General features: G+C 40.6%; 1 protein-coding gene across 5 annotated transcripts in view; it reads right to left on the bottom strand.

Moving 5' to 3' along the window:
- DCUN1D4 (defective in cullin neddylation 1 domain containing 4) overlaps positions 1 to 16,124 on the bottom strand; it is an 84,954-nt gene that overhangs the window by 23,797 nt on the left and 45,033 nt on the right. For all 5 annotated transcript variants that reach the window (XM_049632068.1, XM_049632070.1, XM_049632071.1 and 2 more), the window contains 2 exons: positions 7,050 to 7,120; positions 1,469 to 1,560 (listed from right to left, as the gene is read on the bottom strand). In XM_049632068.1, the coding sequence (XP_049488025.1) occupies positions 1,469 to 1,560; positions 7,050 to 7,120 (163 nt within the window). The remainder of the gene's footprint in view (positions 1 to 1,468; positions 1,561 to 7,049; positions 7,121 to 16,124) is intronic.

Below are 16,124 nucleotides of genomic sequence, written 5' to 3'. Positions count from 1 at the left end.
TGTGGAGCCTGCTTGGGATTCTCTCTCTCCCTCTCTCTCTACTACTCCCCTGCTTGCTTGTGCTCTCTCTCAAAATAAACATTAAAAAAAAAAAAAAAAGAATCAGAAGTCTTGGGTTTTCTTCCCATTTCTGCCACTTACTTTAACACATCATGTATCCCATGTATCCCTTCTAAGCCTCAGTTTCCTCATTTGTAAAATGTGCAGGATAAAGCCTGATTTGTCTTCCTCACAAGGAAGGCAGCCGTGAGGCTCAAATGGAAAAGCAGCAAAATGACTTATGAACTACTAAAGCATGGTGCAAATAAAGCATTGTTATCGATAACAAATGGATAACAATTTTGGCAAATTCCAAAATTATTTGAATTAAACCATAAAACCATTTCCACTCCAATTTCAATCCAGTAAATGTCAAAGTCTATTATTCCTAGTAAAAGTAAAAAAAAAAAAAAAGAGTCATTCCGTAGATCAAAGTTACTATGTTAATAATCTGCTCTTCACCTTCAGGTACCACTGAAATATTTACTTACCCATCTCAACTGTATCCTTCAATTCAGAATACAGAGTAACAACTGTTTACTTGAATGAAACTTTGTGCGCGCGCGCGCGCGCGCACACACACACACACACACACACACACACAATGAACACATAAAACCACCGTTTTTTTTCCTCATTCTGGGTAACACAAATAGACTCTTTATTATTATTTTTCAACCATTGGAGTAATGAAGTTCCAATTTTGCCCAAAGGTAAAATCAGAATATATAAAATACATATTTTCATTTATAAGTTAAACTTCAGTCAACTTTTTCTCCCTAACTGTAAACCAGATGCTGATAGGCCTTTGCCTTTTAAGCTCTAAGCCTGTGCTAACATGACAGTCACTAGACACACATGGCCATCAAGCACTTGAAATACAGTTAATGCAAATTGAGAGGGATCATAAATGTAAAATATGTACCAGATTTTGAAGACTTAATATGAAAAAAAGAATGTACAACAGCTCATAAATTTTGAAAATATTGATTACATGTCTGAATAATAAATAATATTTTGGATATCTGGAGTTGAATAAAATATATTAAAATTAATTTTACCTGTTTCTTTTAACTTTTTTTTAATGGGACTGCTAGAAAATTTAAAATTACATATGTGGCTCACATCTGTGAGAAGAGGACAGGCTGGTCTATTTTCTATCGGGCAGCTCTGCTCTAGAAGAATACTAAAATAAACAATACACATTACATAAAGATTATAATTGCAAAACTTCGTGCATAATGTCTTCTCTTCATCATGAAAATGGGATTTGGCCTTTACACCTATAGCCACAGGTGAAGTTTGCCAGATCACCCGGCTTTCCTGCAGTCACCCAACCCAGGCTCCTGACCCGCCAGGGAGGAGGCAGCCAGCTGGGGAGTGCAAGGACGCCACCCCGCCTCCCGACCAGGGCAGCCGCGGGACTTACTGTAGAGAAGTCATTCCTTTTAACCATTCCTGCAGAGTAAAATAACCCATGTTTTGTGCATCCAATTTCCAAGCTAGGACAAGCATAACTACCTGTATAAAAACAAACAAAAAAACAGACCAATCAAATCACAACGACAGATCTCAATAATTAATCATATTAACAACTCTCCAAATGCTCCTGTTCGCCGCAGTTTAGTCACTGAAATATCAACAGGGTAACTTCAAAAATGAGTTCTAGGCTGGGAAACATCCAAAAGTTTGGTAATTCATCTGCTGACAAGGGCTTGGGGAGACATGAACTCTTATGATGCAGAATGGTGGAAATGTAATGCCATTAACTTCTCCACAGGGCAATTCTGCAATATTTATCAAAATTAAAACCAGTGTCTGACTCAGCAATTCCACTTAAGGAAAGTTATATAACTTATACCTGTGCACGAACACAAAGATGTATATTCAACAATATTTTCTGCAGAATTATTTATAGCAGCAAAAGACTGAGAACAACCAAACATTAATCAGGGACTAAGTATATACTTCCTTGCTGAATACTTTCTATACGAAGGAATACTATGCTGCCATTAAGACAAATGAAGTAGAGTTATCGGTACAAATAGGGAACGATCTCCAAGATTTAGTGAAAAGAGCAAGCTGTAGATCAGAGGGCTGAAAAATAAAAAGGGAAGTGGTGAGTCACATACAATAATGCAGCTGTACCACAAATACATTAGTGTTTGTGAGTTGAACTATACACACTGAAGAAAATTATTGTGAAGTGGCCCAACATCCCACTTAAATAGCGCTGTGCCTGGAATGAGCACAGGATGAGTGACAGGGCCCAATCACTTCTCAGCGGGGCGCCACTCTTGCTTTTAGTGAATCTTCTGAAACTCTGTAGGCATCAGGAACTGTAACAACTCTAGTTTATGGCACTGCTTGTCACTTAGCTGCTTTAGAGAAAAGATGACACAGAGATACCGCCAGTGAGTTTAATAAATACCTGAAGGAGTAAAGACAAAATTACATTTCAAAAGTGCATCTAGCTTCCAACTATCCAGGGCTCTGCAGAGGGAAAGAGCTGAGGCCATCCATCCAAGAAGAGGGTAAAGAAGAGGGACAGGGATTTCCGAGGACCATCCTGCCACTCTGTAGGACTGCGTACCTCAGGACATCGTCCACACCTAACGGACATCCAAGTCCTGACCCGGGGATCACATATTCACTGCTAAATGGCTACATCTCCATTTGTTGTAACAAAACAAACAAACAAACAAAAAGTCAATGGTAAGAAAATAGATCTGTGAAAATTGGCCAGGGACTAGCATATTCCACATTTGGCAGCTAATGTGATTTCTTTACACAGGACCTGAAGGCCTCATTTCGACGGCTGGAAGAACCAACCCAACCATTAATCTATCACCCACGTGCCCCACTGGGTCAGATGGCGATGGTGGTAAAAGGAATCGGGATGATGTAACATGAAAAAAGTAAGGCAAGCAGTCAATTAGAAATCACTCCAGATGATTTAATTGGCCTCTGAAAGCCACTACACAAATTAAGTACTGCAGAACAATACTATTTAGGAGGTTCAGAAAGTCGGTCCTTGCGTTTGCCAGCAAGCTAGCTTGTGGACTAAAAATGTCCAGCTTTGTCTAATTTATAACTGCAAGATTAATGAAAAGCTTTCTCTTGATGCTGACTCTATGGTTTTCCACGTTAGAAGTGATTAGCAGTGAGAACCCACTGAATCTCTAAGCCCTTTCATCAAATCTCAATTAAATCAGTACATATCAATTTTTAAAGTCACTAGGTTTTTTAGATTAAACAATCTAGATTACTAGGTAGATTACTAGCACTGATTAGTAAACCAATGTTTCTACATATGCACACCATCACAAAACAGCATTGTTTAATAGGTTAAAAAAAATTTTTTTTAGTTTTTTTTTTAATGTTTATTTATTTTTGAGACAGAGAGAGACAGAGCATGAACAGCGGAGGGACAGAGAGAGAGGGAGACAAGACACAGAATCTGAAGCACGCTCCAGGCTCTGAGCTGTCGGCATGGAACCCGACACGGGGCTCAAACCCACAAACCACGAGATCATTACCTGAGCCGAAGTTGGAAGCTCAAATGACTGAGCCACCCAGGCACCCCTACGTTAAAAATTTTTTAACTTAAGAGACCCAAACTTCCCCAAAAGAGCACACATGTTCTTCCAAATATTTACACATTAGTGGATTTCCCCTCATCCCTCAGCTTTTCTTGGAATTCTGACTCCCACATAACAATTTACCTAGGTGAAATAACCCCCATTTTCAGTTTTAAAAAAACTATTTTGAGAGAGAGAGAGAGAGCACGTGTGCGCATGGAAGGGGCAGAGAGAGAGACAGAATCCCAAGCGGCCTCTGAATGGTCAGCACTGAGCCGGATGTGGAGCATGACCTGAGCCAAAATCAAGAGTCATATGCTCAACGCCTGAGCCACCCAGGCGCCCCTAACCCACATTCTAGAACTCAAACTTCCTATGTTCTCAAACAATATATATACTAAATGCTCAGTAAGAAAGATTTAAAGTTCCACATAAACACTTGTTAAATTTAAAAAAAAATGGTTAGGGCACAGAAACACACACAAGTATGCATGAAATGTGGCTAAAAAGTCAAAGTAGATATTCACGATGAGTATTTCTTTACACAAAATGGACTTTTCTTATGGTAGCTAATAAGGAAGCTAATTAGGCAAACAAAAGGTTTTGCTGTGGCCGTAGTAAATGACAGTAGATTTGAATTTTACAAACCTGCTTAAATTTCCTAGGCTATAAATATCAGGCAAGGTAAAGGTTTTAAGTACTTTAAAGTATTTGAAAGTGCTAACTCAACAATGAGGACAAGGCTTTAAAAACAATTTTACTTCTTATTTTTCAAATGTTAACATTTCTGAAATTGGGATGCATTCCAAATGGATGCATATCAGAGTTTATTTAGCAACATTTTTTCTTTCTTAGTGATGATATACAACTTCTATTAATGGCAGCTTAGAACTGAAGTACAGTAATAAATACTTGAGAATAATCTTCTGAATTCAGTTTCCTAGTCTTCAATGTGATTCAACATGTTAAGTCTAGTTCTATTCCTAAGAGGAGAACTAAGGGACACCATTGCCCCCCAAAAGGATAATAACAGCAGCTCTCTGTTACGGAGTACTGCTATTTGAAGAACTGTGCCTTTCTTCAGTTAGAATCAACACCAGCCCTCCCTCCCACCTGACAGGCCTCCGGGCCTCTGAGAATAAATGTTCACACAGTGCCTCTCACACCTGCAGCCTGACCCTGGCCTCCCAATCTCCTCCCTTTCTGGCCCTGTTGCCCACCTCTGATCATATGCTGATGACAGTCCCCTGGGCAGAACCTTTGGGTCTGGAGCACCTTGGTAGCTCAGTTGGTCGAGCATCCAACTTTGGCTCAGGTCATGATCTTGTGGTTCGTGAGTTCGAGTCCCACATCAGGCTTGCTGCTGTCAGCCTGTCAGTGCAAAGTTCGCTTCGGATCCCGTCCCCGTCCTGTGTCCCTCCCTGGCTTGCGCTCTCCCAAAACTAAATAAAAATTTAAGAGACAGAGGGAGAGAGCCTTTGGGTCTGCTCTCAGGTCCAACTCACTCTTGCCCTTCTTATTATTCAGTCCAGAAAACACTCTGCCAACGTTGGCCCAGCTGTCATCAGGAAACTTCTTTCATAAGCCAGTGTTTGGGTTTTTTTTAATCTTTTTTAAAAAATGTTTATTTTTGAGAGAGACAGAGACAGAGACAGAGACAGAGAGACAGAGCACGAGCAGGGGAGGAGCAGAGAGAGAGGGAGACACAGAATCTGAAGCAGGCTACAGGCTCTGAGCTTTCAGCACAGAACCTGCCAAGGGGCTCAAACCCACAAACCACAAGATCATGACCTGAGCCAAAGTCGGACGTCCAACCAACTGAGCCACCAAGTGCCCCTGAAGTGTTCTTTTCTATGCTTATGACTAGTCTATGGGCAAGATCAGACAAAATACTACTGGCAGTTCTCCCCAAACCTTTCTACCAAAATGAATAGTTCATTAAGATACTGAACTAGATCACATTAAAATAAAAAACTACAGGGGCGCCTGGGTGGCTCAGTCGGTTAAGCATCCGACTTCGGCTCAGGTCATGATCTCACAGTCTGTGAGTTTGAGCCCCGCGTCGGGCTCTGGGCTGATGGCTCAGAGCCTGGAGCCTGCTTCCGATTCTGTGTCTCCCTCTCTCTCTGCCCCTCCCCCATTCATGCTCTGTCTCTGTCTCAAAAATAAATAAAAACGTTAAAAAAAAATTTTTTTTTTTAAATAAAAAACTACAAGACAAAAATCCACGTAATGAGCAAAAGGCTCTTTAGAAAATGTAAGGTGTTGGAGGGAGTTGGGAGAGGACAGAGGCATACAAAGGTCAAGGGTAAGAAAAGTTTTAAGAATAAAGTGTGAAGTCTTTAGAGTTGTTGTTTTTTTTTTTTTTAATTTTTTAAAGTTTATTTATTTTTGAGAGAGAGACAGAGAGAGCGACTGGGGGAGAGGCAGAGAGAGGGGGAAAGAGAGAATCCCACGCAAGTTCCTCTCTGCCAGCACGGAGCCCGATGCGGGGCTCAAGCTCACAAACCGTGAGATCATGACCTGAGCTGAAACCAAGAGTCGGACGCTCAACCGACTGAGCCACCCAGGCGCCCCAAAAGTGTAAAGTCTTAATTTCTAGTTTTAAGAGCATGACATATGTGCATAGGCAGCACCTATCTTCCAAGAAGAGTCTATATGAGGGGGATGATCTCTTGTGATCTCTTCCCCATCATAAACTCATTTAGGACCTTAGACATATTTGTTAAATTGGAGGCTAATGCAATATTAAACTGCATAGTTAATGAACCAGGGCACCTGTATGAGCATAACTTTTCATTTTAGTGTAAGAGAGATGATGTAGGAACAGGAAAAAAACATTCAACAATAACATGACAATAAGAGTTGGGAAAAATAATTAAGCATATAAAATAACTTCTCAAAAAAAATTTTTAAAGGAAATACTTAAGGCCTTTATACTAAAAACCAATCCCTGAGTTAAATTTAATCGGAAGTGAAAGAGCTATGAAAGATTCTTGATAATTACAACTTACTCCAAACCCCTATGAATAATTAATTACTCAAAAATCTGGACAAACTCTACATTATGCTGAACAACTAGGGAGGGGGACAAAGGTACAGAATAGACTATAACTCGGCCCCCCAGCTCATCTCTCACAGGAGGTACACATGCCCATAACACTTTCTAAACATCTAGTTTAATTACTTTACTATCGTACCTTTTAGATACAAGAAACAAACAAGAGGAAAACATGACTGACTAGTTACACCATGCCAATTAAAACAAAAAAATTTTGCTTAGAAATCCAATTAGAATTGGAACTTGTTTCTTAGATTGTCTCACAAAACTAACACACCATTCCTTCTTTACTGTTGCTTTATTTGTCAAGGGACAAAAGACAAGAAAAATAATCAACCGATTTGCCCAACTTAATAGGCTAGACTTACATTTTCTGGTTCAACACCAATGTCTTCGCAAAATTTCTCCATGCCTTCAGGACCTACAATATCATCAGTACCTGCGATGAAATGCAATCTTACGTAAATTAAATCTGACCACGTACATGATTATTACTACAGTGATATTACACTGTTGAAATATTTATTATTAAAATAAACGAGAATCAAATAATACCTACAGGCCAGAACTCCTTTCTGAAAAAAAGAAATCACCAAGTGTAAAGTGAAAAATATTCGGGAATTTCAGTTACTTCTTTAAAGGATTCGGCTCTGCACAATCATCTGTCAATGTATTGCCATGCCTTTCGACCTACGGACAGAGGCTACACATAATTTGTGTCTGAAGATAAGGCCACTTTGCTTCTTTAAAGTAGCGTACAGCTCTGCCTGATTTTGGTAATAATTTTTGGAAACATAGCAGAGAACCACATAATGTTCTTTATAAAATTAACTGGGAAATAACATAATCGTTTCTTTTACATAGAAGAAAAGCCAGTAGTCTTTTTGTTCCTGGTAAGGCCAAAAAGCCTCTTCCTCCTCGGGCCTCAGCTCTGCTTCTTCCCGAAAGAACCGCCTGCATGGTCCATCTCCACTTGACCTCCTGTTCCTTCTTTAACCACTGCGATTTGGTTTCTGTTCCTCTCTCTCTCTCCTGAAACTTCTTGCCAAGGTCACCAGTAACACCTTACCTGCCAAATCTAATCGACAGTCGGATCTTTATTTTATCTGACCTTTCTGTGGTATCTGAAACTCTGAAGCAATTCTTTGCAAAATCTGCCTCCTCCCACGGCTCGCAGAAGTACCCTCCCTCCGGTTTCCCTCCTACTTCTCTCCTCCTCTGGCTTCTTAATGTGTTCCTTCGCTTCTCCCAGCTTGTTAGATTTCATGTGCAGGGTTCCATCTTTAACCCTCGTCTGGTCCATTCTATACCTTCGCCCAAGCTTCAACCATGCTCGAGTTTCCAGGCCCACACTTTCCCCCTGTAGTTTTGGACTACCACATTACTGCCCGGCTACCTCACCTGCTGTTTCACTGCCACAGCTAAACTCAGCTTCTGTCCCAAGCCTCTTCCTGCATTTCACATTTTCAGCCATCACCTCACGGAGAAGGATCATCTGTCCATGCCAAGCCTGCTTATCCTCCTGTACTCTGTCCCACTGGTGGCACCAGCAGAAACAGAAACCTGGGAGTCACTCTGGACTCTTCCCTTCTCTTACACTCTCCACATCCAGTCAATTACCGAGTGTACTGCCCGTTTTTCCTGCCAAACACCTAATTGTACCTATCCCGTGCTGACCTGCTCAGGCTTTATTCTCTCACTCAGATGACCACAGCGGTCTCCCCAGGATCTCCCTAATTCCATAGCCCTGTACCCTCCAGCCCCTCCTCGACACAGCTGCCTAAAGGAGCCATCCCAAACACAAATCCCACGCTGGCTTAAAATCCTTCAATGGCTCCCACCACCTGAAGATAAAGTCCAAAGTCTCAACCTTACCAAATAAGGTTCTCAATGATCTAGTGCCTCCTTTCCTCTTCAGCCTCCTATCTTTCCACCTTTAAATCAAGTTTCTTGAAAATAAATGAATCAATAAATATTATTAAATGAATAAAAACTGAGACCCAGAAATACTTACCTATGGTTTGCTCTGCACACAGGTCCTGCCACACACCCAATACCAGACTGTTCTGGCCTCGGCCCATCTTCCTCTCCCTTCCCCATGTTATCTGGCCAACTCATTCAGTCTTTAAGGGGAAAGCAGGCGGGAGCCCTCCCGCTCTTCCTGACTCCCACCTGCAGAGGCTGGGAGGGGCGGTCCTCTGTGACCCCCAGCAATGCTAGGAATGGTTCTCTCACACTTAGCACGTCTGTGTTAAGTCCCAGCTCATCTGCCTTTCCCTCTAAGTTCCTCAAAAGTAAGAGCTATTGTAGTTCTTGTGTAACCTCAGCATACCACCTGGCAAGGAGCAGCTGCTTTTATAAAATGTATTGAATAAATAAATGAATGAATACCAGAATACAGGGACCACTCTACAACCTTTCCACGGCCTCTAGATCCAGTGGTCCTGCAGCGTCCACTCCTCAATATATCTCGGTTTCACTCAGGTAACATTTACTGAAGCTATACACTGTCGTAACTGCTAAAGATGAAGAAAACATGGTCCCTGCCCTCCAGGAAGACCGAGTATAGAGTAATTTCTTTTTTTATTTTTTAAAGATTTTTTTTTTTTTTTAATTCAAGTTCGTTAACAGTCAGTGCAGTCTTGGCTTCAGGAGTAGAACCCATCGATTCACTTCTTACATGTGACACCCAGTGCTCATCCTGAACAGTCCCCTCCTTAATGCCCATCACCCATTTCACATATCCCCTACCACCTCCTTGCTAGCAACCCTCAGTTTGTTCTCTGTATTTAAGAGTCTCTTACGGTTTGCCTCCGTCTCTGTTTTTATCTTATTTTTCCTTCCCTTCCTGCATATTAATCTGTTGAGTTTTGTATGCAGAGAAAGGGAAACCCTTCAGCACTGTTGGTGGGAATGCAAACTGCGGTAGCCACTTTGGAAAACGGCATGGAGGTTCCTCAAAGTTCTTCAAAAACTTAGAAACAGAACTACCCTACGACCTAGCAATTGCACTACTAGGAATTTACCCAAAGGATACAAAAATGCTGATTCAAAGGGGCACGTGCACCTCAGTGTTTACAGCAGCACTATCAACAACAGCCAAATTATGGAAAGAGCCCACGTGTCCATTGACTGATAAGTGGATAAAGATGTAGTATGTATATGTCCATATATGTATATATGCGTATATACACGTATATATACGTACACACACACACACACACACACACACACACACACACACACGGGATACTACTCAGTGATGAAAAAGAATGAAATCTTGCCATTTGCAACAACGTGGATGGAACTAGAGTGTATTATGCTAAGCGAAATAAGTTAGAGAAAGACAGATATCATATGGTTTCATTCATATATGGAATTTGAGAAAGATTTTATTATTTTTTTTAAAGTAATCTCTACATCCAACATGGGGCCTGGACTCACAACCCCAAGATCAAGAGTCACGTGCCCCACCACCAAGCAAGCCAGGTGCCCCAGGAGTAATTTCAATACAAAATAATAAACAGGAGGGCCTGGCTGGCTCGGTCAGTGGAGCGGGCGACTCTTGATCTCTGGGTTGCAAATTCAAGCCCCACGTTGGGTGTAGAGATTACTTAAAAATATAATCTTAAAATAGTAATAATAAACCACAATAAATGTATAAAGTGGTTGTCCTCAACAAAAGATAAATATTAAAATCACCTAGAGGGCTTGTTGAAAAGTCTTATGTCATTTCTCTGCTTCAAATCCTTGGCTCCCCTGAAGTCACACTCAGGCCCTTTCCTTGTAATCTGGCCACAGCAAATACTTTTTTTGCATGCTTTATTTCCCTTGTAATCACAAATGTGCTGTTTTGTTACAAAATGTTTTGTTTCATATTTTCCAATCTGTTACCTTTTTCTGGGGTTTTCTATTTTCTCCTTTTATTTTACATGTTTGTCCAAGTATTCCTAATTGTCTTATCTTGATTATTAAGGGAATAGCTATTATTCAAATAAAAGTTTAAATACTGAAATATCTAAATAATATTTAAATATTAAATATTAAGATAATAAAAGTTACTCAAAGAAGATTACTTCATTTTTAAGCTAGTTATTTTTTGCTACATTAACACATAAACATGATACAAAATTTCATTTAAAAGTGAAAGTGAAAAAATTTACAAAGCAAGTTTCCCCTCCAACCCCTCCTTACTCCTCAGAGACAACCATTTATTAAAAATTCCTGTAAGCAGCTTTCCCAAAATAACTCGTTCATAGAATTCTACATGCATATAATATATACATATTTATTTGCTGTTTCTAAGTTTCAATGAAATTTCTCTGTGGCTTTCCAGGTAGAATTTAATCATTTCATTTCCAACAAATGATCATTTTTGCCTACTCCTTCCCAATTATTTATTTATTTTTAGCTATTTATTTTTATTATTTTTTATCTTTGAGAGAGAGAGAGAGTGCACGCACTCGACAGCCGGGCTTGATCCCCCGACCCCGGGATCATGACCTAAGCTAAAATCAAGAGTCGGATGCTCAACTGACTGAGCCACCCAGGTGCCCCATCCTCCTTTCCAATTATTTATGCCCCTTCTTTCTTCCTTTTGTCTAATCACACTGGCTACTAATTTCCAAAACAATGGCAAATAAGCATTCCAAGAGTGAGCATGCTTTTCTCATTTTCCACTCAAAAATGGAAATACATTTTGCATGTTATCATTTGACAGGCTGCTAGCTTTGGCTTTGAGAGTGCATATACCCATGTGTGCCCACATGCACATATTATACGAATGACACAGTAATGCGTCCACATAGCAAAATACTCATATAGGCAAAGTCAGAGCAAAATAGACTAAAAAGAAAAAACTGTTTTCTCCCTTTCCCTACCAGTCAGACACGTGTCCTGAGACCTTTGTGCTTATATTTATGTATGTGCAAATATACAATGAAATCAGTTTTAAATTTATCTACACACAGGGGTTCACGCTATCCCTATGAATCCTATACCTGGCTTTTGTCACTGAGTACGCCTGTAACCTTCCTGTGGGAATGTCTATACATCTCCTTTGTTAGCGGACTCTTCTTACCTTACTCCACTGCATGTATGTGTGTATGTTTCATTGTTTTTTTATTATTCTACTACTAAGAAAGAATTTTGGCTAGGAGATCAAAGAATAATTATTCTCATAAGGAAATATTCACCTATTCCTATTGTGCTAAGAGGTTTTATTTTTAGGAACAGATGCCTTTTTTTGGTACCTACTGAGAGGACTCCCTGGGAGGAGGTAGTTGCAGATTTGAAAGAAAAAGTTACTTTACAATTCTTTTAAAATTCCTGTCTTTGGTTTCCATTCCTCCTGATTTAAAAAAGCTCTTTCCCCATAACCAATTCTTTTTTTTTTTCTTTTGAGAGTGAGTGCTAGTGTGCGCATGCGAGTGGGGAAGGGGTTGAGAGGGAGAGAGAATCTCAAGCAGGTCCCATATCCAGTACAAAGCCCAATGCGGGGTTCAATCTCATGACCCTGGGATCTTGACCTGAGCCCAATTCATGACCCGGATTTTTAACCAACTGAGACACTCAGGCGCCCCCACTGTAACCTATTCTAGAATCTCAAGAGCCACCTGCCTTCCCCCTGTCTGTGCACAAGACCTGGGTGGGTCCCGGCTTACTCCCCCTCATCCGCCCTCCAAACCTGGCCACTGATGCCTCTCTCTGCCAGCGTTCATCCTAAAGACGATGCTTCTCAGTTTGTCTGTTTGCTGCACAAGAAAATGGGTGGAGTGCGTCATCCCAGCAAGCCCTCAAAGGATGTTTACTGAGGTATACTGTGCAGGAGTAATGTTAAGTTCTCCATGCTTTTCTCTTTTCTTCCAGATTCTGTGCAATGCCATTGTCATATTACTTGTATGCACCTGCATCTATGTTTTTATTTTCCATTGTTATTTATCTTTTATCTATTACATTGACTTTATATCATTCAGGCTTTCTATCTCAATGCCATTCAACAGAAATAATACTGTAGACAACATATGTGATTTAAAGCTTTCTAGCAGCCATGTTCAAAAGTAAAAAGAAATAGGTAAAATTAATTTTATTTTTGTTTTTTTAAAGATAACTTATCGTCAAGTTAGCTAATATACAGCATATACAGTGTACAGAGTGTGCATCTGTGTTTTTAAAGAGCAAGGTTTAAACCATATGATTTGCAAAGGCACGACTCTGCCAAAAGTAGTATTTTATCCTAAAAACAGTAAAATATAGCCTGTTAATCAACAAGCTTTTCCATATCTTTTAAATACCCACAATTCTGCTTCTTAAAACAACGTTTCTTTTTTTTGCCATTATCTTTCCCACGCACACAGTTAGATTTAGCTGTAATCACACTGTTATTTGGGATTTTGACTGTATTTATACTAAACTTATAATCCACCTGTAAAATTGACCAATCTTAATTCTAAAATTAAGAATTGAGAATTCTGCATATGTAACTGGCTAACACAAGGCGGGTTAGAAGTGAAGCAGAAGGAGAGGATTTTAAGAAGTTATATCTAAAATCCTAAGCTGTGGAATGTCCTGGTAACGAGACACCGAAGATACGTTCAGAAGACAGATAGACTGACAACACTCTAGGAAAAAGTGGTCCTCCCACTTTCCCTGCCATTTTAAGCAGGTGCCCGTAAAAAATATATGTGACCTTTTTAACGACGGCCCAAGACCCTCACGATAAGGTTTCCATAATGACACCACACTGCATCCCTGAGGCGAACAAGGCCACACTGTCCCTTTTTAACATCTCTTCCTTTGCTGACAGACCACTTGGTCACTCAGCACCTGCTCCTGGGTCCCTGATCTCATTTTAGTAAACCAAAAAACAATTCCATCATGGAACTTAATCAAAAACAGAAACTAAGAGCCTACAGTCAAGACCTAGAGAACTTCCACGATCTACCTATGTGAGCTTTAGTGTAACTTTGAAGTCAATGTTGGCACGGGTGTATTTGGCTTAATTCCTTATTCTTAGATATATTTCAGAAAGTGGGAGTTATTAGGTAAATTGTATATTATGTAAAACTGGTTATTTTCATTCTAATGAAAAGAAATGGAGCCCCAGTTTCAGATGGAACCAATCCTTTCTAAAGTCACAGAGAACTAAGGTAATCAAAGTACAGAAGGGAGTAAACCTGTAACCACAGAGAACAGGAGGAGCCCCCAGTGGAGTAAGTTTCCCTATTAAATCCCTGAGAACCAGAAATGGAGTTGATAGGGATTCTAAAAGGTGGGAGGCTGCATCCTAGAATGTGTAAAGGAGGGCTGGGGTTAACTGGCTGGGCCAAAGCTGGGAGGAGAGGGGCTCGGGCTGCAGGAGCCATGGATGGTGGAGGCAGGGTAAGGAGTGGAATGGAGAACTCTGGGAAGAACAAGGGGGCACCCATGTGAAGCAGCTCCACTACCAAGGCCTCTACCCACCCCTCCATTCACTCTGGATTAAAGTGCAGGGAGTCGGCCCACACCAGCTGACTTTTTTCTAAGGAAACAGGATTCACCACAGCGTGTGAAGTCTTCCTCATTCTAGCATCCAGGGGGCCTGTGGCCTACAGACTCATCCTACAGCACAACCTGACAGTCACCCCGGGTCATTTCACCACTGGTTTTTCTAAAATAATAATGATCTACAGTTTTTATGTAGTTCGATATTAAAAGTGAAGTGGGTGTCAGTTGGGGCTCTTAATTATTTCCACTTTCAAGGCATTGATACAAGAAAAGAAGAAAAGGGCGGGGGGGGGGGGTGCTTCGTAAAAATAGGGATGGCCACACCCACAAACACTTTTTGCAGGGATGAACTGCAAGGAACCACCTGGCAGGGATCTCCAGGAACCTAAAAACTGTGGCGTAACCTTTATCCCAAATGTCACCTTCCTGAGCCAGAGAAAAGCAAACAAAAAGGAAAACTGTAGACTGCTCTCTTTTTAAAGGAAACAGAAATGTGATCACACCATGGAAAAATTATGTTTGCTTGTAAACGAAGACACATCCACACAAAAAAATCAAAATAGCTGTGCTACAATGGTGGGATTAAGTATACTTTTTGTCTGTTTAAAACCTCCTTTTCACCAACAGACACACTGACAAGATGCTAAATGTCACTCATCATCAGGGAAATACAAATCAAAACTACAATGAGATATCACCTTACGCCGGTCAGAGTGGCTAAAATGAACAAATCAGGAGACTATAGATGCTGGCGAGGATGTGGAGAAATGGGAACTTTCTTGCACTGTTGATGGGAATGTAAACTGGTGCAGCCGCTCTGGAAAACAGTGTGGAGGTTCCTCAAAAAATTAAAAATAGATCTACTCTATGACCCAGCAATAGCACTGCTAGGAATCTACCCAAAGGATACAGGAGTGCTGATACATAGGGGCACTTGTACCCCAATGTTTATAGCAGCACTTTCAACAATGGCCAAATTATGGAAAGAGCCTAAATGTCCATCAACTGACGAATGGATAAAGAAAATGTGGTTTATATATACAATGGAATACTACTTGGCAATGAGAAAGAATGAAATCTGGCCATTTGCAGCAACGTGGATGGAATGAAGGGTATTATGTTAAGTGAAATAAGTCAGGCAGAGAAAGACAGACACCATATGTTTTCACTCATATGTGGATCTGGAGAAACTTAACAGAAGACCAGGGGGGAGGGGAAAGGGGGAAAAAATGTTACAGAGAAGGAGGGAGACAAACCGGAAGAGACTCTTAAGGACTGAGAACAAATTAAGGGTAGATGGGGGGTGGGGGAGAGGGGAAAGTGGGTGATGGGCATTGAGGAGGGCACCTGTTGGGATGAGCACTGGGTGTTGTATGGAAACCAATTTGACAATAAATTATATTTTAAAAGAACTAAAAAAATAAAACTTCCTTTTCATAACACATTTCATAAAAATAAATGTGAACCAAGATAAGAAAGCAAAAAACTTTCATAATCAAGGTGATACGAATATGAGAAAACTCTTCATTCAGTACCCATATATCAAACACCTGGAAAAGTGCCACCCATTTTTCCTAGGGACACGAAATGTCTTCAAAAGATTCGTATTCTCATGATGTAAACATGGGAACACATACATTCTAATACTGTGTTAAGTGTTTATACTAATGTCCGTGCCTGCAAACAAAATCTAGCTCAAACTAGTTCAAGTAATAAAGGAGAATTCATTAGAAAGATACTGGGGTAGCTCACAAAACCAAAGACCTACAGGAATCAGGATCGCGTCCTTTCAAACCTTCCACCCGAAGAGAAAGAAGCCCTTCTCCCTCCCAAGCTTCAATCTGAAAATCCTGGGAAATTTTATCTGTCGGCCTGGCCTAGGTAACCCGTCGGCCCCTACAACAACTTCTGTGGCCAAAAAGGCAAGGCTGTTATTAGAGAAGGGCTAGGGTCAGGTG

The sequence above is a fragment of the Panthera uncia genome, chromosome B1 (assembly GCF_023721935.1).
Source record: "Panthera uncia isolate 11264 chromosome B1, Puncia_PCG_1.0, whole genome shotgun sequence".
In the NCBI taxonomy this organism is placed as follows: Eukaryota; Metazoa; Chordata; class Mammalia; order Carnivora; family Felidae; genus Panthera; species Panthera uncia.
This window is presented reverse-complemented; position numbering and strand designations above follow the sequence as displayed.